This window comes from Rhamphochromis longiceps, linkage group LG17 (genome assembly GCF_057381845.1).
Source record: "Rhamphochromis longiceps isolate RC_006_pf linkage group LG17, R_longiceps_female_GT1.1, whole genome shotgun sequence".
NCBI classification, from domain to species: domain Eukaryota; kingdom Metazoa; phylum Chordata; class Actinopteri; order Cichliformes; family Cichlidae; genus Rhamphochromis; species Rhamphochromis longiceps.
In genome coordinates, this window is record NC_140573.1 from 11,900,584 (window position 1) to 11,926,806 (window position 26,223).

Here is a 26,223-nt window from a genome sequence, read left to right on the forward strand (position 1 = left end):
TTGCTGTGTGTCGCATAGACCTACTTCAGCATGCATCTGTTTAGCTGTAGCAAGTTTTTCATGCTCAGAGGATGATGAGTTTAATGAATGTGCTATGCATAGGGAGAAGCACAAATTGTTGTTTGTGTTGTTTGGTGTGTATAAATGTCTGCCTTTCTTTGAGAGAATCTCATCATAAGGTATGTGCGCCAGTCTTAAGCGAGACCCGCCACTACTGTTCTGAGCTACCGTGACAATAAACTCTAATTCATCATCACCGATAGATTCATCATTACTCTGCATAACTTGTGCAATTTGATCGAGAAACAGCTCCGGATCATACCGATCATCAGCGTTTAAAACAGCCTGAACATCTGAAGCCAGCGAGGGGCCACGCAGGACCACGTTTAGAACACTGCCCTGTTGGGATCCCGCCACAGCTCTGTCTATCACATTGGCTAAGCACTCGCGCACTCGCGCCGGCACTTGTTCTGGATGATCGAGACTTATACCCCTAAAATCAAGGCGTTCACGCAATTCGCGAGCATTAAAATTAGGTATCTCTCTAATGTGTGACTGAGAGCGGCTGCCGGACCCAGACTGCACAACGGGCTCAATAACAACTGCAGTAGCTGCAGCAGAGGTGACCCGGCTAGATTGTGCATCAGACGCAAAATCACCAGCAGCACAAGCTATATGGTTAGCATCAGTAACAGCAACGGCCCGAGCAACACCTGCTGTACTATCACTATTATTAGCAACAATAGCCCCATCAGCAATAGCAGACGTAGGAACAGTCTGACAAGGATGTGTATCGGATGAGGCTGATGCAGGCACCCTATTAAGTCTAGCTATAATATCGTCTAATTTTTTATCTGTTTCTTCAGCCCACTGCATAAAAGTCTCTAAGTCAAAACATCTAACAGGAGTGGAGGTTCCGTTATTATGTTTAAATAATTTATTTGGAGGGTCCATGGTCTGGATTTTAAAAGTCAGGGACTTGAAATTTTGCTGCAGATGTTGTCTAATGTACTACACACTTTGTTTATGAGTTTGGTAAACTGTTGCCTTTGTACCTGTGCTTCTTGGTGGTATTGATTGAGTCTAGCTTCAATCAAACATAATTTATCAGCTATTGAAGCTATATGACTCTGTTCAGCAGGCTGAGCGTCTGGAAGCTTTATGTAAGCATCATACGCCGCTGATATTTGAGAGTCTGTTATGCCGCCTTCTTCGAAATCTATGTGTGAATCAATGCTATTTCTGACACATTCTGGGGTGGTGGGTATATGAACTAGATCAAAATCTGACATGCTGTACTCAAAAACATCAGAGAAATCGCGATGTAGCCACTCACTCGGAGGTGTTGCAGGTTCGCTGATGAAGATCGGTTCTGACTCTCCACTGCTGCACAAAGCTCCAGGTTTTTGTTGTTCTGGGAGGTCGATACTGCTTAAACATTCCAAAAACGTCTGGAATCGTACGGTGTCCTGATCATTATGAGGAGGGGTGCTGTTCTGCAGTCTGTGAAGATAGATAGACATGTGTTAAAACATTTTATACATGTACCCATTTCAAACTGAATAAGCGTGTCTCCCTCTCTATCTCTTTTTATCTAATTTATATATGCCTATGCTTACCTTGTAGTGTGCGTTATTCGGGATGGTCCTGCTTCTCCACACACCCGGTTCTCTGGCGTGGCTCTGTAGGTGTAAAACGGTCAGTTTAGAACATTTGTAATTGTTTAAACCCCTTTAAAAAAAAAAAATACACAACTATACATCCCGTTGTATACACACCTGATGTAAGGTTGGGCTCTGTGGTCGCGGTGTCTGAATGTTTTCCTGCTCAGTTTGTTAACCCTGGAACAAACAAAAACGTTATTACATAATTTAAAACAATCGCTAGTTTAAAACATACATACGTTTTAAAATCCAGTAATGCTGTACACACCTTGTGCCTGTTAGAGGACTAGTTCCAGCTGTAAAAGCGCCCGTTTCTAAAGAAAAGGGCCCTGGGCCGTTCTCCCGAACTCCTAAAAATTAAGCTTTTGTTTTAGGAAAAATAAAATAGTTTGAATATCCTATAATATGTTAACATAACACTTTTTAAAAATCCAATAATAGGTTTTGTTTTACTTACCGTTTACGATGGCCATGTTATAAAGAACGATGTTAGTGTTGATGATCGCAAAGAAAATGGTGTGCTCTGCAGCGAATCTTGAGGCGTAAATGGCTCAGGGTTTCGGGCTCTGAGCGTGTTTTTTTTATATAGGGTGGGTGTTTCCAAAAAGAAAAGGTATGTCGCCAATCAATTTAAATGAGACCCTTCAGGGCTTTTGTCTTCTCAAGGAATTACAAAGGAGCCGATACTTCAGACAATAGGCGGGGTCGCCACCCGACTGGTACACCTGCCCCATTTACCTTGTCGAGGAATTACAAAAAGAGCCAATACCGGCCACTTTAAACAATAGGCTGGGCCCTTGTTCGCATGGTACTCTCAACTAGTGATACCCGCGGTGGGCTTTTACAATCCTGAACAAATTCAAACAATTAGCCAGCTGTTGAAAAGTTGGAGCGGGTCTGGGCAACTGGTTTTAGAAGTATCACTGTAGCGTTTATTTTCTAAAGGGCTGAATGTTATTTGTGACTATCTGTTGTGTTAAAAACTACTCTGAAACCATGAAACCCCTTACAGAAGAAATGGCCCGTTTGATCCGTTTTTAAATAAATAAAATGCTTGCATCGGTGCAAGGTGTTGACACCGGAATCACAAAATGAGTGTATTTAAAAGACGATTAGTTTGAAAAGAGCGATACTGGTTGCTTTGGGGGAAAAGACGACATTGTGTGCAGCGTTTTAGAAGTATCACTGTAGCGTTTGCTGAATGTTATTTGCGACTATCTGTTGTGTTAAAAACTACTCTGAAACCATGAAACCCCTTACAGAAGAAATGGCCCGTTTGATCCGTTTTTAAATAAATAAAATGCTTGCATCGGTGCAAGGTGTTGACACCGGAATCACAAAATGAGTGTATTTAAAAGACGATTAGTTTGAAAAGAGCGATACTGGCTGCTTATAGCATTTATTTTCTAAAGGACTGAATGCTATTTGTGACATTTACTGTGTTAAAAAACTAGCTGGCTTTGTCTCACTCTTAGTTCAACATTCCGAAATCCCGATTTTTAAATAAAATGATCGCATCAACCCTGGAAAGAAACCCCAGTAGATGTGTAAAAACTAGTTAAATTAAAACTAGGGGTTTGATTAAATGAAACGCTTGTGAACATGCTAACATCACCCATTCAGAAGAAATTCCCATTTGTGCCATTTATAAAATAAAATGCATGCCTCACTGCAAGCTGAGACATTGTCAGATTTAGAAAATTACTGTGATTAAAACACTATTACCAACACTTTTGACTAGAGCACACCCTCTTTGTTAAGGCGCACTGTGAACCAAAACAGCTTCCACTCCGCCAAGAATGAAACAAGAAACAAAGAATTGCTTTTAAGAACACATGCATAACTGAATGTTGCGATACACCTAAGTGATAAAAATAGTTTAATTAAAAACCCTATGGTTTGATTAAATTAAAACCCCGTTAAAAACACATAAACTCATATAACCCCTCTGATCCCCTGTGGTATTTCCACACCTGAACGCGCATGCGCACACACACGAAACTGGTCAAATCGGTTTGGTTGGCCGCCATCTTGGACTAGTGCCATCGTATTACTGAACGCGCATGCGCACACGCACGAAACCGGTCAAACCGGTTGTCAAACCGGTTTGGTTGGCCGCCATCTTGGACAGGTGCCATCGTATTACTACTATCATGTTTTTGTTGCTGCAAGTGATTTTTATGCAGTTTTTGCAAAGCTATATGTGGAAGGAAACTGTGACCTAGGACAAGCTGATGGCATAAGATGTAAGTACAACTCCTCCGGTTTCATATGCAAAAAAAATTATTGCGCTAGCTTACGTGGTTGCAGAGCTACCGGGATTTAAAAATAGTTACGCAAAATGGAGCGTGCCCGCTCCGATCGGCTGTAAAGGGTTAATAAATATAGAATTTGAAAAATAACAAACCTAAAAAGAAACACTAGGTACAAGATACATGAGTACCTATGATACAGTGATACTTTTGGTAAACAACCATTTGACTAACATGTGTGTCTCACCTGCTCTTGTTCCATCTCTGTTCTATCTTCATTCTCCATCTCCCTCTCTGCTCCCCTCTCTCCCTCTTTGTGCTGACAATCATCAAATATACAGTTGAAGCCAGATATTTACATACTCTTCAGATCAAAACACAAACACTTTTTAATTGTAACATCAAATCAGACTAAATGTTTATTTTTTTTAGATTGATAAATATAAAAAACATATTTGTTACCTTTAAGAGTAAAGAGAGAAACTATCTGTATTTCTTAATTGTAAATGGCACCAAATTGTATTCAAATTTTGCCACACTTATGGAGCTCCACAATTCTTTTCCTGGTGTTTTGGTTGACATCTCTTGATTTTCCCATGTCAAAGAAACAGGCTCTGTGTTTTGCCTTATATGCATCCACAGATGTGCCACCAATTTACTCACATGGACTCTACTAACCTATCAGAAGCTTCTTCAGCTCAGAATGGAATCGTCTGGAGTTTTCTTATTATTTAACAATAAACTTAGTGTACATGTACTCCTAAATTTGATGATAATGATAAAATAGACAGCTCTGTCTCTCGTTATTCTGACGTTTAACTAATTCAAAAGATATTTCAATATTTATTTACAGAGGTGGGACCAAGTCATTGTTTTGCAAGTCTCAAGTAAGTCTCAAGTCTTTATCCTCAAGTCTCAAGTCAAGTCTCAAGTAATGTCAGGCAAGTCAGAGTCGAGTCTCAAGTCACTGGTGTAAAAGTCCGAGTAAAGTCACAAGTCTGAAATTTTGAATTTCAAGTCCTTTCGAGTCTTTAAAAAAAAAAAAAAAAGAAAAAAGAATGTTGCAGTTATACTAAATGTAAATATTAGACCATGTAATTTTTAAATCTGTGTTTTTCTCAACACATGACAAAATAGTGAACTCAGAAAATATACACAAATTGTGAAATTGCACCTCTTTAAAATGCAGCTCAATTAAACTTAGCTCCTAGAATAATTTTCACGGACAGTTCTGAGATAAGCTGCATGTTATTCTTGGATGCGGTTGTAGGACCGGCTTTAAAATCGCATGACAAAAATATCATACATATTAAAAAAAAACTGTATCACCAACGTAGCCTGGACAACATTTGCTAGTTAGATGAAGTCAGCTATCTCATCGTAGCATATTTATATGCATATTTATAATCATACGGTTCTTGGAGTGAGTGCACACACTCATGAAGTTTAGTAACTTCAGGTCACTGCAACAAGCCCAGGTACAGTTTACCGACGGATGGGTACAGGACCTTGAAATGCACCGTGTAGAACGAAAGACCATCGTACGTATCATAAGTTTACCAGTCTCACAAATCGTCGTCATAAATACACATTCCTTAACCGTTTATTAATATAACCTTTGAGCTCAATGGTAATTAATTAGCAGTGGAAATAATTTCTGGTAGCATCACAGAAATGTAGCAGTGACAATAATACTGTATGCTGTAATCGTACTGGGCAATTGGTGATACAAAAAACCTGTTTTATCCTGTGAATAAAAGTATATGTTTTTGTCAATGTACCATAATAACAGAAGCGAAACACAATATTGTGTCAGGACAATTCACTATTTATGCACAATAAATAAAGGAGCATAGCGCGACCATTTCTGTTCAGCGCCAGACTTGCTTGTAACCTATATCACCAATTATGTTATGAAAAATGACGCATTAACTACAACAGCAGACTGACCTTTGTGGGAATGCTTGGAGCAGACTAACCTGTGAGCTGGAGTGTTCTGGGACGTTATATTTGATCTTTGAATGGCTGCAATCCAGTCGCCTCTTTGTTACTTCGGAAACATGGCTCGAACAATTTCTCTTCAACGACGTGATCCGATAACAACCGATCTCTTTACCCGTCGGCTTCCCGTGGCTGTCATGCGACCGGCTATTGCAGTTAATAATACAACAGCTTCTTGACATTTTTGGGTTTCTTTTTATCGCTGTGTGACTGATTTCAATTGAAAGCCTGCGTGCGCTAGTACCTCTTGCCATGAGTTCCCAGAATCCTTTGCGGTTTTACCCCTGAATGACTTCACATTTTCAATCTCTATATAATATGCATGTTACATTTTATATTTGGGGTGAAATATCAAGTCTTTTCAAGTAAACCGGTTCAAGTCCAATTCAAGTCCCAGGTCATTGGTGTAAAAGTCCAAGTCAAGTCACAAGTCTTAGAACATTTTTTCAAGTCAAGTCTAAAGTCATAAAATTAATGACTCGAGTCTGACTCGAGTCCAAGTCATGTGACTCGAGTCCACACCTCTGTTTATTTATCCAAAACAAAACAAGTTTGCTCTAAATTGATGTTGTACAGTAAAAAGATGTTCTTTTGTTTTCCATAAAGTGTATGTAAATATCTGGTTTAAACTGTGAATATACTGCTGTGTATTGAAATTCCTCTTGTTTTGCATAGAAATATACTGAACAACATACAAAGCATAATATATAAAACAACATCTACCAGAGTTTTTTCTTTGAAAGAAGCTCCTTATGTCCATTCTTGTATATCAGTGCATTACTGAAACCGATTTATTTAGCCATGGTGGGAAACAACTGAAAATATGAAATAAACACACATGTAAGCTAGGACTGAAAAAAAAACAGCATTTTTGTTGTTTGGCTTTTCATTTTGCCATTTGTTGATTCACTTAAAGAGCAAGTAACATAATATGGGTCAAGTGATCAGTTTGATATCAATCTTTTGTGATAAACCGTCATATTTACATTATTTGTACAGTACAAATGATTTGCTTTGGTACCTGGTCAAACTTCAATTCTACCCCCCCTCAGTTGCTTAGAGTCTGAGCTCGGATCATACCATTATTAGGGGGGATTTACGTCATAAATTCCCACAGTGTGCACTATGTGCTTCAAATATTATGTGTAGTTTTTGTTTTATACAGTTGTCAGCCAGGCATCTAACTATGAAAAAAAATCACACTCCAAAAGACCCCGGGCTTCTGAAAAAGCAACCCGGGCTTAAGCCCCCCCGCTCCACCACTGTCACAGAGAAACAGCCATGAGGGAGATCGCGACGCTGGACAGAAGAAAACAAAAGGCTTAACTAGACAGGGAATGATGAGGGAACAGGAAACACGTGGGAAACACAGCTGGGGCAAATCACACACAACGAGACAAAGCAAAACACAGTGCACACACACAGGAGACTACCAAATTAAAACAGGAAGTAGTGGGAACACACACACAGAGGCCCAGACAGACACAGAGACATGACTGAATGGAACTCAAGTGTTTTTGAACTCAGGTTGCCTTTTAGCATCTCAAAGTTGTTAAATTGCCCAACAATTGCCTTGAAGTTGCTGCTGGCTTGGTTTGTTGTGTCAACAACAAACCAAGCCCTGTCACAATAACACTTCCATTGCACTGCGATACAGAAGCAGTTTATGCAGTATTCCTGTCATGGTCCTGGGCCATGTGGGCCCAGTGTTCTTAGTTTTCTTGTATGTTTGTATTTTGTTCCTTATTTAGGCCATGTTTTCTGAGTTGCCCTGTTGTGTTGTTCCCTAAGTGTTTTCCCTTCATGGCTTTTACCCCCTGTGTGCCCCTCTGTGTATCTGTGAGCCCTCGTCTCTCCTTATGTTTTATTCCATGTTTCCCCTGCCCATTATGTCTAAGTTTTCCCCGTGCTCTCTCTCTCCTCCTGTCTGAACCTCTGTGCACTTCCTGTTTACTTTGTGACTCTCACACCTGTACATGTCATGTTCAGTTCACCCCGCCCTGTCTCGTTATGATTATCAGTGTCACCTGTGTTCCCCGTATGTTCCCACTTTCCTCGTTAACCCGCTGTGTATTTCTGTCTGCGTCTCCCTCTGTTCGGCGTCGCGTTCTCCCTCATGTTGTGTGTAATTCTCCCCGTGGTTCGGTTCCTTGTACAGCTCATGCTTTAGTTTTCCCAGTTTTAGGTTATTTTGTATTACTTCTCGTGGCCAGCAATAAAGCTGTGTTTTTTGAGTTTATCCCCGTGTCTGTGAGTCTGCATCTTGGGTCCTTCTCCTGCCTGCCACACAGCAAACCATGACAGAAGAACGCGACCCCGAACTGGACCCAGCAGCTCACAACCCCTCCGCGGACCTCCAGGACGACTTGGTCTACACGGTGGAATACCACTGTGAGGAATGGGCGACGCTACCTCGAGGCGAATACCGGGAGACCGTAGCCGTCCGTCTTCAGCGGATGGTGTCCGGGCTCCCGTGGCTATTCGGCGCGCTGCGCCCCCACATCCGGGACTTTCTTGTGTCCGCCGTGGGCATCCGTCCGGGGCAGCTGTCCCAGAAAGAACCAGAAACGGTCAGGATCGGGACCATGGGGCTCACCACCGTTACGCCGCCTGTTCGCTTCTCATCGGCTTCTACATCTCCGCCACCGCCTGTCTACACTACGTGGCGCACGGAGATGCCAGAGGCCAGCGACTTCGGTGAAGAGGAACGGCAGCAGGTGTTACGGGCGTATCGGGAGGACGAGCTCCGTTGGAAGCCCTGGCTTATCACCGAGGAGGAGCTCTCGTCAGCTGTCCCACCACAGACCGACCACCCCCCCTCGCCGCCGCGATCGGGCTACTCGTCTCCTGCTTCCTGCCTGGCACGGATGTGGTCTGAGGGCGAGGAGCCGGTCGCCACGGAAGGCCAGGCTGAGCCCACGGCCGCCCCTAAGAGGAAACGGCGTTCCCGCCGCTGTCGCGCACCGCCACGGCCCGTTCTGCCCTCCACTGAGCAACACGAGGTGGCTGTGGGGGGCGCGGATTCCAACCTCGAGGAGCGGCAGCGCGCCGTATGCGCGCAACCCGGAGGAAGAGCTACGAGAGGAGCCATGGCTCGCTCCCCCCTACGATGAGGTTTTCCGCGGGACACGGCTAGCCCTTGGGGGCCCCCGGAGTTGCCTGGGACTTCCGCCTGCCACTCCGCTAACTACCGCCTCCTCAGCCGCTGCGACGCCTCAGGAGCCTCCATCTCCCACGTCTACGGGGCCCACGGCCAAAAGAAAACGGCGTTCGCGTCGCCACCGCATCGCCCGACGCTCGGAGGTGAGTGAAACTGTCCAGTCGCTCCAAGTTACCTCTGAGCAGAAGGCATGTGAGGAGGCTACGGACTTAGCCGGTGAGGTGGCTAGCAATGAGCCGTTCACCGAGCCGCAGGCCAGAGACAGTTCCGCTCCCGCTTCACTCAACCCGGCAGGGACCACAGACTCGATTCACAGACTGACAAGGTTTCCCACCGCCTTTGGTTTTAATAGCAGTAGGGAGGTGTTTCCTTTGGTGTCTCTTTCCGTGTCTGCAGTTCCAACTAAATCTGAGTTGCCTGTGGTTTCTCTCTTCCCTCCTGAGCCGGCCCTGCTCCTCCATCAGTCACTGAATGAAGGCAACGAAAGCATAGCTAGTGCTCCGGTGTGCCCAGCTACACTTGCTTTTCACGAACCAGAGACTGTGAACACTGGTCATGAACCCCTAGCATGTTACCAAAATGCACACATAACAGCAGATCATGGTGACCAGGACACTGTAATGTCACAACACGTCTCCTGTCTCCCCATAGATAACAAACCAGGTGGTTCTGAACTGTTTTGCTCCAGCACCATAACCACCACTCAGGAGATGGAAGCTGGGGTCAGGATTTATGTGACACCATTTTCTCCTGCCTCTATGAACTCGTCACTAGATAGGGTTTTGGCCCCGAACAATGTCATAACCACCCTCTCTCAGCCTGAAGCGTCACCTGCTTCAGTTAATGGTTCACGTACCGTTTCACCTGTATCTGTCTCTCCACTCAATAGGGTTAACACTCTGCAGCCACAGATCACTGCGGGTACGGGTTCCAACAAACACGTCCATCCAACACACCACAGTCATGCTACCACGGTGCCAATGGTTAGGTCCATATCTGTGTATTTACTGTTTTTCCAGGAGTCAGCTCCTGATGATCTGAGCTTTGTTTTTGTGGATCGAGTGGCGGTCCTTGTTTTCCGTATGGTTGAACCAGCTCCTCTGAGCCGCACACTACCACCGGTTGAGTCCAACCAGCTTATGTTGACCTCTCCTAGGACTACACAGACTGGGCTAGTAACCTCTGAGCCACTTCGGACTGATGTAGACTCTGGGAACCTAATGATTGCTGGCTCAGAACTGGTGGTCCCTACCACTGTCCACTTCATGGTTTCTTGTGTTAAGCTGTTAAGCCCTATGGACTGTTTTTTACCTGCTCTCTCTCTCTCTGGGTTTGTGCCTCAGCAGCCTGTGTTTCCTCAGCTCCTAGTCCAGCCAGGGGCCTTCATAACTGTTTGTGCTGCGTCTGCTGTTGGACTCCCAGGTGTGCCTATCTGGCACCCTGCGGCGACGCCACCGCTTCGCGTCACGTCAGCTGGAGGGCCCGAGGAGCCCACCCAGCCACCTTCTGCTTCTGCTCCTCCTGGTCCAGCTCCAGCCTGTGCTTCGTCAGCTGCAGCTCCAGCCTGTGCTTCGTCAGCTGCAGCTCCAGCCTGTGCTTCGTCAGCTGCAGCTCCAGCCTGTGCTTCGTCTGCTGCAGCTCCAGCCTCCGAGTCTTCGTCTGCTGCAGCTCCAGCCTCCGAGTCTTCGTCTGCTGCAGCTTATTAAATTATTCTGTTATTATATGTTACCTTATATATGTAATCAAAGTAGTTGAATTAGAATACTGCTGTAGATCACATTATACCCTTTAATATAGAGTGTGTGAGCTGTATGTAGTTTAGTTCTCATTATACTTTTGAGTTAACAGAACATATTCACATATTAGTTCATTAGATAAATGTGCATCACTCTGTATCCTTGATCTGCTGGGAATGTGTTACACTGTTTTCTTGACATGCTTAATTGTTGAATCATGAAGAGAAGGTTGTAAGCAGGAGACTCTGTGTCTAAAGACAGGGGAGATAGATAGACCACATTCCACACCCCCACCTTACAGAAAGCAGAGAAACAACTGCCGAGGTCATAACTTAGGCGCTGTAACAGAGAAAAAAATGTGATGTTTTGGCTTTTACGACTAGCTGGGGGCCACTAGAGACTATAAAAAGCTGAGCAACCCGTCACCATTTTGAGACATGTGCCTGACCCTCTGGTAGCATCTCTCCCGTCCGGACGTTGTAATGCTCTGACTGTTGAATTGTATGGAAATAAATGATTGTTGATTGAGCATTGATACACCGAGTATTGTCCTTCCTTCAGCCCAAAGATTCAAAGAATTGGGAGATTTCAACAACTTGGTGCCGTGTGACCCGGATCTTTGGTGTGCTGAGGAGGTGTAGATTTGGCCTTTGGTGAGATCGTGGGGCAAAGTGAACAGAAGGCCGGCCTAAAACAGAAAGGTAAGCACAGCCTGTTGTATTATAAATACCAAATGTGCATATTGGGCTTTCCAAATTAATCTGTTCGCTGAGTCACATGTATTTTCACAGTAAATTTGTCGGTGTCTGGTTTTTGGCGCAAGATACTAACAACATAAGTTGAGGCTGAATTCCAGTGTGTTAAATAAACTGCTTCTACCGAGATACTAATAACATACTACGTTGGACTAGTTGCAGTAAACTGCTTCTACCGAGATACTAATAACATACTACGTTGGACTAGTTGCAGCCACTTTACCTTCCACATTTAATTTTGTCTAATACTGGCTTCTGTAGCAATAATACGTTAGAATTTCTTCTGAAGACACGGCCATTAGTTCAGTACATTGAAGTCGAGGTTTGAAGTTTGTTTATGGTGTCGGTTACGTCCTGGCTCTTGCCGGCTATGAAATAGAAGTTGATTTAAGGAAAAGCAGATGCTGGCTTCACGGTGCGGTTGAACGCTGGCAACGCGAGAGCGAAACACGTCCGTAGGTTTGGTTTATGATACGGCGTGTTCCGGTGGTGCGGCCGTGAAGTGCAGTAGTGGTTGGTGCTAATTTTAGTACATTGAACAGAGGCTTGACGGTGGTTTGTGGCGCCAGTCGAGTTTTTTGTTTTTTTTAAGGGCTGCGGTCATAAAACAAAGTAAAATTTTACTTGCCAAGAAGTACATAGAGCAAAACCTGGTTTATGATGTCAGGTATAACTTCGGGGATGCAAGCATCACTTTTATGATGCGACTTTGCCCCGTTGTGGCGGTCATAAGCGCAGAGAAAGGGGTATTTTGGTCTATGGTGCAGTGTGCTTCAGAAGATCTAATAGTTGAGCTCAGAGGTTTCTGTGCAAATTTCTGCTGATGAGGAGCGCTCTCTGTGTGTCTCACTGATGGTGAAACGCGCTGTGTGTGTAAGGCGCGCTCTGGCTGTGGGTGAGGCGCGCGCTGAGTGTGCTTTTTGTGTGTGTGAAGTCTGAACACAGTGACAGTGACGGTTGATGTGTTTGATTAGGAGGACATTAGAGCAAATACACATTTTAGGATCAAAGGTTGATGCCTAGTGTACCTGTGGAACATTTGCCTATGGAGTAGCGACCCTCCTGTCCGTGGACGCGTGGCCAGGACCGGCGTCGTCCGGGTGCTGAGGTGGTGACTTGGGGAGGTGAGGGCCCCCGCATAGCCACGGAAATAACACTGGAACGGCCGTGTAATCACGGGTTCACATTTATTTCCGGACTAGAACAAGACACATTTTACGAACAAACGTTGAGTCTAGATTAGTAAAGAAATATAAAAAGGTTGAATTCCTCGTTTCAGTGGTTGAAATTGTTGTGTGCCTGTCCCCTGACGAGTGTGAAATTAAAATAAAGAGGGAATTTGGAGCCACATGGAGATAGACGGGCATAATTGGGTGTATTACTCTGTGGTGTAATAAAAATAAAAAGGAGAGATAGTAAGAGGTGTGCAGTGGAGAATTATGGAGGAGTACAGAGAGGAATGTGTTGGGAGACTGGCGTACAGTTTACGCTGTCAAGGTGGGCGGGTTGCCTGCTTATCTGTTTAACAGTGATGAAAATGAAATTAAAATAAATCTCTTAGTGTGTTAATACAGGAAGCTGCGGACCTGGACCAACTGCCCCCACAAGCACAGCGGCCGAAGCAAAATTATAGGTAATGGGAACCACACCCAGCACGAATCAGCAGCTGTGAAAAAGACAGCAGCGAGGAGAGAATTAGAGGAGAAATTAAGAGAAGTTTTAACACATAAAATTGGGGCCAACGGACTTGTGGAGGTTGGGAAGGCGTCCGGAGCATCACAACAAAAAGGTGAAACAAAAACACACACAAGCAGAGAAATCTGAGAGAAAGGCTCCTTTTAAGGTAACGCCTAGTTTGAGAAAAGATAAAATTAACCTGCTTTTATACAAATGCACATACACGCAATGAAGAAACAGCTTACACTCATGAACACGTGAAGATTTTCCAGCAAGGTTAAAGAAAAATTAACATACTTAAATGATGAAGTCTATACATTACTGACAAAGAAACCCTCTGGGTTGCAGGACAACAATTTAACTAAAAAAAAAAAAAAAAGGAACACTGGTCTAACCAACCAGGCAAGACACAACAAATTTAGTGGTTAAAAGATTCAAATTGTGACATGTTTTCTGTTGATTGATTAATAAAAGTGATTACTGAATGAAAGAAAATTCCTTTTTTGGGCTTTTAAACATGATCTTAAGAATTTTAACATGTACCGGTGTTGTCCTGTCAACTTGGTGGGTTAGGAGTTGATTATATCGGGAGAGAAAAAACAAAAAAAAGGGGGAGAGAAGGCTGACACAGGGCCTGGCCCCGTTGTCTCCCCTCTGAATAACACAGCCAACACAACATCATTTTCCTGTTCGTTTGTTTTTGTTTTTCGTTTGTTTTTGTTTTGTTTTGTTTTTGTTTTTTCTATACATATTTAATTACAGGCTGCTTTGCCGGCCCTGAAAGCCGAGGCTGACTGGACTCCTGCTCTCCCCCATACGTGACACTGACCAAATGCTGCAACAGCTGGACCCACAACAACGACCTGAGAATGTCAACAGACCTGCAGGAATGTGATCTCATGCAGCCGAGACGGAGAGCACTAAACCTAAGGCCCGTTTCACTACACGGGGGAAAATTCCCAGACTGCGTCAGCTGACAGAGCTGTGACGAGACGCCCGCCAAGCCCGAATGAAAAGTAAGGCCGAGCGAAAGAATGCTGACCTTGATAACTTTGCATTCACACTGTGCAGGACAGTGATGGACCAACACGGATGATCGGGTGGCGAAAAAGGGCGTGACCGAGACAAGAGGAGTAACTGAGGACAGAAGGCACCTCAGAATGGACAAAAACACAGAAGAAGATGCAGGTTTCACCTGCGGTGAACATCGACACTGGAGAAAGGACTGCCCCAATTGGGGTCAGAACCAGGACGGACTGAATTTTGAGCAGCAGCAGCAGCAATGGTCGCAAACAAACTGAAAAGGAGGGGGGCAGGACCCCAGGGCATGCTTCAGGCCGTGGTTTACCCAGAACACCAGAACAGGAAAGTGATGAACACAAACACCCACACAAACACACACATCTACATGCACTGACTCAGAATGAAGAGAAACAAACACACACACACACACACACACACACACACACACACACACACACACACACACACACACACACACACACACACGTCTCCAAACACACAGATTCAGAATGAAGTGAAATACACACATGAACACGTGCACTCGTTGAGTGAGTGAGAAATGACACACACACACATATACACACACACACACACACATACACACACACACACATTGGAATGCTGATTCACTGAGAAGTGATCCACATACACACACACACACACACACACACGCTGATGCAATGAAGAATGCTTTGCTTATGCTGATATGCAAAATGCTGCACACAAACATCCCAATGCATAATTTTTATGAGGAGCCATTGATTACCATTAAATACTTAGAATGTGTTATATGTCACCTAGAAGGCATTTATGTAGATTTTAGGAATAAGCTCTAAAACGGTTTGGTTATGAAAACAATGTCTGTGCGTGATGTCTGTTTATGGCTCAAGGCCTTGACTGAATTCTTTGCTGTGCTTCACACAGCCCTGATGAGGAACAGTGGCACAGAGTGAAAATGATGAATTAATAGTGTAAGTTTAGGTTGGAGTACGGCATTTTCTGTGATTGAGTTTTAATTCAAGGAGGAACAAAAGGTGTTACGGCACCTGAGGTTCTCATTCCCACACAATATTGTCCCGGCAGGAAGCAAAACGTTCCTGTGAATTTCTGGTTGATTTTTTGGTTTTGCTTAGCGCTAGCTTGATGTTATCAGTGAGCTTTGGCTTGTGTTCTTTCTCGTAAGCGAGAGAGGGATAGTTTTATGCTTGGAAATGTCTGCAACGGGCCCTAGTTTGTGTTATTTTAGTAGTATTTTGTTGGTTATGTCTGTTTTCGTGTTTGTTACAGTGCACTGGAGAAAAAACATCTGAGAGGTGTGATCCACCGGTGGTGATATGTTGATATTTTGTGAGTTCATGATTTAACAATCAGCTCTTTAAACCAGGCCTGAAAGATTGAAATTTAAAGCGCTATGAAATATTCTTACAAAAACAGTTGCAAAGTGTGCTTCTCCATGATTGTAATTGGCTTGGGAGAAATTCACTTATAGGGAACACTGAGAAGTTCTGAGTCTAAAAGGATTGCACCGAGTCAATCCGGCCCAAAAAACAACAAGGAATTGTTTTCCTTTAAAATGATGACGTCATCTTGCTGGTGATGGATGCTCGAATAGGTTGCGCGTGAGACTCCATTATCAGCAACATCTGGTATGAATGTGTATGGAGGTATGCATGTGAATGGACTGTGATGGACTGACGACTAAAAGTTTTGACTGACTTGATATTGAGACAATGACTGCACCCACTTTAGGATTAGTAAATGCCAATAAACAATTCATAAACAATTCACCCAGCCGACAAGAGAAGGGTGGATGCTTCGCTTTGTTTTGTTTTGTTTTTTCAGGAGCAGGAGGATAAGAGAGACTGGAGGAGGAGACTCTAGCTTCACATAAGTATGAACTGCAGACTTAACACTGTGGTTGCTGATTTTGAGTTACCAATGTTTGCATTAAGAAAACTGTGCTATATTAACTGTGTTTTGATTAAGGTATCATGTTATATTATTGGGAATGCCAAATGCTACAGTGGAGAAGACTTTTGATACCACTCATGACTGGAATATGTTATTATTAACCACAGCAGGCCACTGTAAAAAGTCAATTAAATTTTATAGAGGAAAATCGCCAAAATTGAACAATACCTATGAATGACTGGCCACATTCAGAATAGAGATATGCAATAATAAACATTGGTCCACGTGATTTAGGTTCTCACTTGAAATAGTAAGTTATTAAATGTAGAATATAATCGACAGGGACATTTGATAGGATGTGGTACTGAAAAAGAACAAGAGCAAAGTAAATAAAGAAAATATTGTGTTTAGTTTGGATAAATTCAAATTAAAATGTACCATTACACTCAGAGGATCAATATGGAATAAAACATATGCAAAACTTGTAGGAAGTACATGACTGATAACTGTTCTGTCCTGAGCGTTTGTTTCCAGAGCACCCACTTGACCACACCAACAGTTTCTCGCCACCGAGGAGGGGTACTTGCAAAAAGAATAAAATAAAAATCTGAGTTTAACAAAACATTTTAAATGTAAATATCAAGCTTACCTTTCTTTTTCCATGAAATGTGCTTGTGGGCACGCCAGCCATTTTGAAAAGGTGGGCAAAACAACTGGCAAGGCCACACCCCCACACGTGTGATATAATTTTAAAGGTACTGTTGCCCTCTCTAAGAAACATCAGGACTTAGAGGAGTGGCAAGTAGAGTATGCGAGCTACAAGCAAAAACTAAAATGTGTACTACAGTGTGCAAAAATGAAATACTGGGTCATCAGGGGGACATGAGGGACATTTATAAAACTAAAAGTCCCACTAACCTTAAAGTGCACTTGAAAAGCTCACACAAGAAGGTTAACCTAGCTTACCTAGAAGACCTCATCAGGGGGAGCACACTCCCCCTCCTTGAAGAGCTCACCCACTCAACCCGCATCCCCAGAAAATAGCTAACCCCAGATAAGGCAGCGTGATGTATCCCGAGACAACGGGACTGGGACATCTAAATAAAGGTGTGAAACAATCGCCTTCAAAAGGTTATCAATTCACTTGAACCAAAATTAGGACCACACGGTGCGGCAAGAGTTAATAGTTATTAGTCTCAACACCCAAGGATAACCAGAAGAGCATGACTGATATGATGGAACTGGGATTTTGTTACACTTAATTTTTGCAAAACACAAATAAGACTAAATTGAAACTAAGGATTTTCAGAAAATAAAAACTAAACTAAACTAGCAAACAATTGGTAAAAACTGATTAAAACTGATGAAAATTGCAAAACTATTACAACCCTGGTCCAGACTAAGATGGTGTTGGACATCTTCGGGGCAGAAAAGGGTTGGTGTGACCAAGGTGTGGTTTGGCTTGTTGTATGTACATTTCAAAATGTTACAGCTCTGGATGGACCAGTTACCAGATATGATGTCACTAACCTTCTCTTTTAATTGTCTAGCTCCAATGAATTGACACATGGGAGTGTGTCAAAAAGGGGGAGTTGAGTTTGAACATCAAACAATGGTGATATGAAAATTTCTATGAGTTTATTTTTGTGTTTAATAAATTAGCTATGGTAAAACTTAAGCTTATAATGTGTTAGACTTAGAAAGGGTTCACTAATTTTTGATTTCTTTTACACACACATAGATTATGATTAGAATAAGTCCTGAACATAATATTTTAAACCAAATTTGAATCATTAGAAGAACAATGGATAACAATATTAGATTATCAAGGCTAGGGAGAGAGGTGTTTTGGTTTTCTGTCTCTTGCAGAGAAAGGAAGAGACACCAGACGGGGACACGGAGATGTGAGGACCCTTCACAGCAGGGACAGATGTAGGGACTGCCGAGACAGCAACTGGGGTCAAGTGTCATGACGTTTGGGCTCCTGGAGAAGATGGATCCCACAAACACAGCAATAACCATGAAGGGGTTGGCGAAAACCAGGAACACCAGACCAACGAGGTTCGAGAGGCTCTTGGCAAAAAGGGGGACACGCCGGTGACCCCAAAACACACAGATCCTTGTTTGAAATCGGGGCAGAATAATCCCCAGAACTGTGCAATGACTAAAGGGTGGTCTAACCCCGGAGGTCGAAGAAAGAAGCTGAGAATCACCCAACTGGAAGACACTGGTAGCTGCAGCAATAAAAATAAAGGTTAAAAGCTCCTTAGACAGAGGTTCTAGTCCAAGTACATTTGAAAGGTATAAGGTGGCATTAAAATGGGAGTGGAAAACTGGAGCACCAAAATAAAGCTGTGGGAGAATTGGGGAGTGATGGGAGAGTCATCTGTAACTGCTGTTATGGTTGTAAATCTAACTTTGCTTGCATCTGAACTGCGTGAACACAGAGGTCATCCCACATATGGTCCACCCGTTAAAGGGGGACAGAGGGCCTCAGGATCAAGAAAACCTGGACCTTGCAACCCTGGAGTGCATGTTGTAAGTGATCTCTTTCAGAGATCAAAAGGGGGAATTATTAAATTATTCTGTTATTATATGTTACCTTATATATGTAATCAAAGTAGTTGAATTAGAATACTGCTGTAGATCACATTATACCCTTTAATATAGAGTGTGTGAGCTGTATGTAGTTTAGTTCTCATTATACTTTTGAGTTAACAGAACATATTCACATATTAGTTCATTAGATAAATGTGCATCACTCTGTATCCTTGATCTGCTGGGAATGTGTTACACTGTTTTCTTGACATGCTTAATTGTTGAATCATGAAGAGAAGGTTGTAAGCAGGAGACTCTGTGTCTAAAGACAGGGGAGATAGATAGACCACATTCCACACCCCCACCTTACAGAAAGCAGAGAAACAACTGCCGAGGTCATAACTTAGGCGCTGTAACAGAGAAAAAATGTGATGTTTTGGCTTTTACGACTAGCTGGGGGCCACTAGAGACTATAAAAAGCTGAGCAACCCGTCACCATTTTGAGACATGTGCCTGACCCTCTGGTAGCATCTCTCCCGTCCGGACGTTGTAATGCTCTTATTGTTGAATTGTATGGAAATAAATGATTGTTGATTGAGCATTGATACACCGAGTATTGTCCTTCCTTCAGCCCAAAGATTCAAAGAATTGGGAGATTTCAACAAGCTCCAGCCTCCGAGTCTTCGTCTGCTGCAGCTCCAGCCTCAGAGTCTTCGTCCTCGTCTGGCCCAGCCTCAGAGTCTTCGTCCTCGTCTGGCCCAGCCTCAGAGTCTTCGTCCTCGTCTGGCCCAGCCTCAGCCTGTGCTTCGCCTGGTCCAGCTTCATCCGAGTCGTTATCCTCGCCGGGTCCGGCCCCAGCCTCTGCAGCGCCGCCTGGTCCGGCCCCCGCATCGCCACCGTCTGGTCCTGCCTCGTCTGGTCCTGTGCCCACCAGGCCATGGCCAGCACGCCTGAGACTGGAGAGCCGCCGCTGCCTTCCGCGCGGTCGGCCCCCTGAACTGCTCCGTCGTCTCCTTCGCCGCCGCCGCTGCCTTCGGCGCGGTCGGCCCCCTGAACTGCTCCGTCGTCTCCTTCGCCGCCGCCGCTGCCTTCGGCGCGGTCGGCCTCTGGACCAGCTCTGTCACCTGTGCCACCCGCCTGGTCGGCCCCCCGACCGTGTGACCCGTGAACTCTTGTGCCTGTGGGCTCTGGGTCGGCCCCCTGAACTTTATTTGGACTATGGTCATGTGCTCCTGTGTTTTCTGTTGTTTGTTTTGTTTCCCGTTCTGGTCCCTCCGTCCTGGTCCCCCGCCTCCCGCCCTGGGTGGGTTGTTTTCTGTTTTTGTTTTGTTTCTCGGGTTTGGGCTGTCGGGAGCCAGCCCTTTGGGGGGGGTGATGTCATGGTCCTGGGCCATGTGGGCCCAGTGTTCTTAGTTTTCTTGTATGTTTGTATTTTGTTCCTTATTTAGGCCATGTTTTCTGAGTTGCCCTGTTGTGTTGTTCCCTAAGTGTTTTCCCTTCATGGCTTTTACCCCCTGTGTGCCCCTCTGTGTATCTGTGAGCCCTCGTCTCTCCTTATGTTTTATTCCATGTTTCCCCTGCCCATTATGTCTAAGTTTTCCCCGTGCTCTCTCTCTCCTCCTGTCTGAACCTCTGTGCACTTCCTGTTTACTTTGTGACTCTCACGCCTGTACATGTCATGTTCAGTTCACCCCGCCCTGTCTCGTTATGATTATCAGTGTCACCTGTGTTCCCCGTATGTTCCCACTTTCCTCGTTAACCCGCTGTGTATTTCTGTCTGCGTCTCCCTCTGTTCGGCGTCGCGTTCTCCCTCATGTTGTGTGTAATTCTCCCCGTGGTTCGGTTCCTTGTACAGCTCATGCTTTAGTTTTCCCAGTTTTAGGTTATTTTGTATTACTTCTCGTGGCCAGCAATAAAGCTGTGTTTTTTGAGTTTATCCCCGTGTCTGTGAGTCTGCATCTTGGGTCCTTCTCCTGCCTGCCACACAGCAAACCATGACAATTCCAACAGTAGCTCTATACAAATGATTATGTATTCAGTGTTAGACACACAGGGTAATGTAACAAAAGACATTAATCACTAAAAACACAGTATACTAAAAATGTCATACATACATGGGCTTGACTTCTATGAGTTCTAATCCACTTTAAAATGAAGGGCCTACAAAATCTTCACTCCAGAGAGCCACAATACCAAAGTCTGTCAAATGAAACTCAAAACTGAACTTAACTATGCAGGCACTTGGCAGGAGGCTTAGTCTCACACTGACTAATAGAGTTGCAAGGAATTAATTTGTACTTGGCACAGCATGAGGCTATAGAATAACTGTCCCATAAAAAATAAAAAAAAAATCACACCTTCATCATCAGCTAGCTTTCATGTTATTATGGTGCAGTAGGATGGAAATACATGGAGCTTAACGTGAACTTTCTTGATAATATATGATAAAACCTTAGTGGCAGCATTTTTAAATAAACAAAACCTGGTGTTCTTAGGGGTCGCTAAGTTGTTCCATAGTGAACAATGGGTTTGTTTGTTTTCTCTTTTGATTAATACATTAATTATGTCAAAATGATCAAAGACTTAGAACTTTAATTTTAAAGACTTACTTCTGTATAGGAATGAATAGAAGAGAATGCCAGTGTTACACGCTATATTTTTTAAATTAAATGAAGTTATGCTATAACACCTTGAGATGAGCTTTTTTCCGTCGCTGTTTTGGTATTTTGATATTGGACATGATGCCTAATGGGTAGGGCTAACTGTGATACTCAGGATACCGCTAACAATTATTCTTTATCCAGTGAGTACACTCTGCTATATCCTCCTTTATGACTTCAATAATCGCAATCACTTTTTACTCAGCAAGATTTTAAACTAGAGAGCCCAGAGTCATCCTCAAAGTGTTTACTAAGGTCATTGATCTTTTGGGGGCTGTTTTCCCAGAGTTGCATACACATTGATGACTTTTAAAAACCAGAAGAGTTGCCCCTTGCTGGCCATTAGAAGAAATGCAGGATTAAGGAACTTCTGGAATAGCATCACTTTATGGTATTTGTGTTTCATTACTTTTGCCCCTATAAATTTGTTAAAGCAGATTTAAAAAAAAATAACTGTGAGTTGACACTAACAAAAAAAATGTTTACTTTCTAGTGAAAAAAGCCCGTGGTGGTTTTGACATAAAACTACCTTGTCAGCCTTCAGAATGATCTTGATATGAATTATCCAAAGTTCTGATTTTAGAAAAAAATAAATAAAAATGTAAAAACTCTATTTAAATGATGTAGCCATCCACTGATGTCACCCACTGGTTCTCTGAACCCTATATTATTCCACATTATGAAGCCTTGTGGTGACAGTTTCTGCTGTAATTGTCTTTTATTATTTTTAAACTAGACATGACAAGTATCCCTCAGTTTCTCTAACCGAGAAACTTGTCAAACAAATGGCAAAGCATGCCCTATTTTTTTTTCTTTTTTACTGTAATGAAGATCATGATTTATAAAATTAATTTCCTGTGACTTGAATCAGGCAGCTGAGCGAAAAACCAAAAAAAAAGAAAGAAAAGAAATTCTATAAACCTGAAGTCTTTCTGCAACTAGAGGTATTACCCACATTTAACATCCATCCACCATATAAAGTCCATGTTGAGGGCGCACTACTGTTTGTTTTGGGGTTTTTTTAATTTCCCAGGCACATCTTTAAGCCCCTCCCTCTGTGGGGAAAGTGACTTTATTAAACAGCAAAAAAAAACGTCAGAGTGTCAAATTGGATAAGACAAAATGCAGGGAAAGTGTAGGGAAATGGTGGGCCAAAAAAAGACAGGGCCTTCAGGCAGGTTTTTTTTTCCAAATGTGCAGAAGTTGCTGACATGTTTGCTGCAGGCCATTCTTTAGCACCAGTGGCCATGATGTTAGTGGCAGGAGAGACGAGAACAGCAAGAGAGTGGACGGACCGTGGACGGTTGGCTGCCTGGCTCAACAAGATGTCATGAGAGATGATGATGATTAGCGCCAGGCTATATTACTGTGGAGTGCTGTTTACCTCACCATAACTGTATACAAAAGTGGAGCAAGTGCTAGCGGTGGACAAACTAGCTACCAGTTGGAAAGTTATATTAATAATGTTAACATCAAAGAAAAACCTGTAAAGCTAACTATCGAAACTGCCTATCAGTTAGCAAGCTAGTTTTCTATTATCTGTAGTTAGCTAAAAATACATCTTGATGTGGCTGTGATATATTGTGTTACTGGAAGAAGGTCATTATTTTGTTAACCACCATTAATTAACATTACTATTGTGCAAGCTCCCAGTGCTTGTTTTTTTTTCTTCATTTATGCATCAGACCATTGAGAGCTTGTGTGATTTACCGTTCTCATCAATCATTCCTTTCACTCGCTCTTTCTCTCACTCACACACACAACCAAATACAACATATCATAGAGTAGACTTCAGCTCTAGCATAACATGAAATGTAACTTAAACATAAAACTCAATGTTACAGCCAGCGGCAGCACAAACGTGACACACAGACTGACTTTTAGTTTTAGTGTATTTATTTTCCCCTGAGTTATCGGTTCTACTACTAGTTAGCTAACATAAACTAATGTCATTCTATTCGCCGCAACCAACCAACCCACCTGGTGACCTAACATTCTGTACTGACAGAAGATGGCCCTAAACATGTTTTTAAAACTTTGTCTTTAAGCACTTATTTTTTAAATCCACCTTCACAGACAGTATTTTTGAGAGCAAGGCTCCATGGTTTAAATTTGCCTTTATACATTTAGTGTTTCATTTCCACTTTAAACCTGATTTTAATTTATTTTGTCCAGAACTGGTCACAATATGATCAACTCACTTTCATGTCATACACTTTTATTGGAGACAATTTTGATCTTTTAGACACCTATGATTAAGAGGTTAGCACAAAGATTTAACATCAAATAAGTCTTGTACATCATTTCATCTCATTTAAGTCATGTTTTGAATTTCAAGGGGAAACTCTGTGGTTGGTTGAATTGATTACAGATTTCCATGCATGTATACAGCATGATAGGAGGTGTCTAATCTTTGCGCATAATCTGCAAGCTTTCATCTATTTCCTATTTGTGTTTTCTCAATTCTGTGAGACAAGTTCTGAAGGAAAAGGCAATTAACAATGGAAGAGACGTCTGACAGGATGAGTTGCAGCAAGAAAGCCAGACGTCAGAATAAGACAAAGAGGCCATGAAACACTGCCACTGGACCACTGAAAACTGGAAGAAGGTATTATGGACTGATGAATCTAAATTTGAAATCTTCAGTTCATCATACAGGATCTTTGTAGGCGAAAGGATTATTATTATTATTATTATTATTATTATTATTATTATTATCATTATTATTATTATCCATTATTATTATTATTATTATTATTATTATTATTATTATTATTATTATTATTATTATTATTATTATCTTTGTAGGCGAAAGGATGGTTCCACAATGTATGGCCTCAACTGTCAGTCATGGAGGAGGAAGTGTGATGGTCTGAGGCTGTTTTGCTGGATCCAGGATCAGTGACTGGTACAGAGTGAGAGGCACCCTGAACCAAAACGGCTACCACAGCATTCTGCAGCGCCATGCACTACCCTCTGGTATGCACCTGGTTGGTCAGGGGTTCATCCTACAGCAAAATAATGACCCAAACATAAGTCCAAACTATGCCAAAACTACCTCAAGAAAAAAGAACAAGATGGTAAGCTTGAAAACATGGAGTGGCCAGCACAGTCTCCAGACTTAAACCCGGACAGAAGAGTGAAAGTAAAGCGACCTACACATTTATGGGAACTTCTGCAACAGATATGGGAAGAACTTTCTGAAGAATATTTGATTTCTATTGTAGAAAGAATGCAATGAGTGTGTTCAGTTGTTGACTTTGATGAGTCAAACGTTTAGAAGAAATGTTGGTCTATAAATTGATTCTACAGTTAACTCCAATTGCTTATCTGTACTATGCTTTAATTTCAGAGAAAAAAATGAAAGAAGAAAAAATTATTTATCAATAATATACATGTTTAATGTAAAAATGAATATATAAACAATGTAATGGAAAGGTTGATCGTTATAAAATTAAAACCCGAATCAAAGATCCAAAATAGGATGAATTATTCTGTTATTATTTTTTTTATTCTGGCACTTCACATGTCCATAACAAAATGCCCTCACATGATGATTCACAGGCACCCTGGTGGTGCAAAGATGGCTGGTGTCTTACTGATTGTGGTGAATGGAGTGGGCAAAATCTTCCTACAATACCTTACATAGACAAACATATGGGACTCATATAGCACAAGATACATCTGAGTTTGTGTCAAGTATGCAACAAAAAAAAAAAAAAAACATATCCACTAACCTCACAGCTTGGGGGATTAGATGAGGACTCAACCCTGATGATAGCCCTCTCCTGATGTTTGGACAGAATGACTGTAAGCTGTTCAGCGAAGCTAGTCATCATCAGAGATGAGTCACAGAGCTTCAGTTCACTGATCAACACCTCCGCCTCAGCCCCTTGGCACAGCTTGACACACATATACTCCCATGTGTCAATCTGTCAGAACCCAATGGGGTGGAATAGGGAGAGTATGCATTTTAAGCAAAGGTGACCTCAACTTTTACTCATTCTCTTTACATATCTATAGATGTTATCAGCTGGACTGCAGAGACAGAAATGAAATTCCTAACCAGTTAACATTTATTTTTCTCTTAACTATACAATGCAAGAATTGTTTAGACAAAAATCTTTCCTGCTGACCAAATACATGCTGCAGTTGATGCAAAGTTACATGTGATTATATCTAGTCAAAGTAACAAATGCTAACATTTCTAATTCTTCTTGTATATTAACATATCAAAAAAGTTCCTCTTACAGGAACATGTATTACTGTTTCTACACTCGGTAAAAAATAACAATGCCCAAGCAGCAACCTCCAGGACTGAAAAAAGAAAGCTAACATAGAAGTGCCAAAAGTGCAGTACAAAGGTGAGTAAGCTCCCACAGATTCCAGTATTTAAAATGCCCAAATTGCTGCTGTTTACTTTCCTGCCTTCATTTATGTTATGTCATTTATGTATGATATCATCTTTAGATGGAAGCTAGTGATCTAACTCCTTTCTAACTTCTAACCTTCTAACCATTCTAACTTCTAGTCTGGATGTTAAACTTAATTGTTTCACCTGGTAGAGCAACAACGCTGATCATTTAATCCCTGTGGGGGACGGAGCTATGGCTGCCCACACTCCCTAGCAGATCATTACATGGAGAAACCTTTTGAATACAAGCGTGCTGATCCACACAGGTGTTCACAGACACAAACTACACCTTTCTTGGCTGCTACCTCAAAGCGTACTTCACAATAACATGTAATATTTAGTATCTACTGTTATCTACTGTTAGCTAGTTTATTGTGATGGTGCTGTATTTACTATGTTGCTCTTTTTTATTTGTTTTCTCTTCTGTTTTTT

The 26,223-nt window shown here is 42.5% G+C and overlaps 1 protein-coding gene and 1 long non-coding RNA gene across 3 annotated transcripts; one reads left to right on the forward strand and one right to left on the reverse strand.

The window, feature by feature from the left end:
• Positions 1-971: 971 nt before the first annotated feature.
• On the reverse strand, positions 972-3,259 carry LOC146649355 (uncharacterized). Of its 2 annotated transcripts, none has more exons than XM_085387587.1 (5): positions 2,122-3,259; positions 1,933-2,014; positions 1,779-1,841; positions 1,620-1,682; positions 972-1,503 (listed from the first exon to the last, which is right to left on the reverse strand). In XM_085387587.1, exons 1-5 carry the CDS (start codon positions 2,135-2,137, stop codon positions 972-974), a joined length of 756 nt encoding a protein of 251 aa, XP_085243713.1. In that variant the 5' UTR covers positions 2,138-3,259. The 2 variants fall into 2 exon arrangements, 1 of the variants encoding a protein (XP_085243713.1); XR_014908336.1 differs by having other exon boundaries at positions 1,360-1,503; positions 1,933-2,026; positions 2,122-3,257.
• An 8,193-nt stretch (positions 3,260-11,452) lies between these two features.
• On the forward strand, positions 11,453-14,754 carry LOC146649356 (uncharacterized). The gene is made up of 3 exons (XR_014908113.1): positions 11,453-11,592; positions 12,829-13,065; positions 14,008-14,754. It is a non-coding gene; the product is annotated as an uncharacterized LOC146649356 (long non-coding RNA).
• Positions 14,755-26,223: the final 11,469 nt, after the last annotated feature.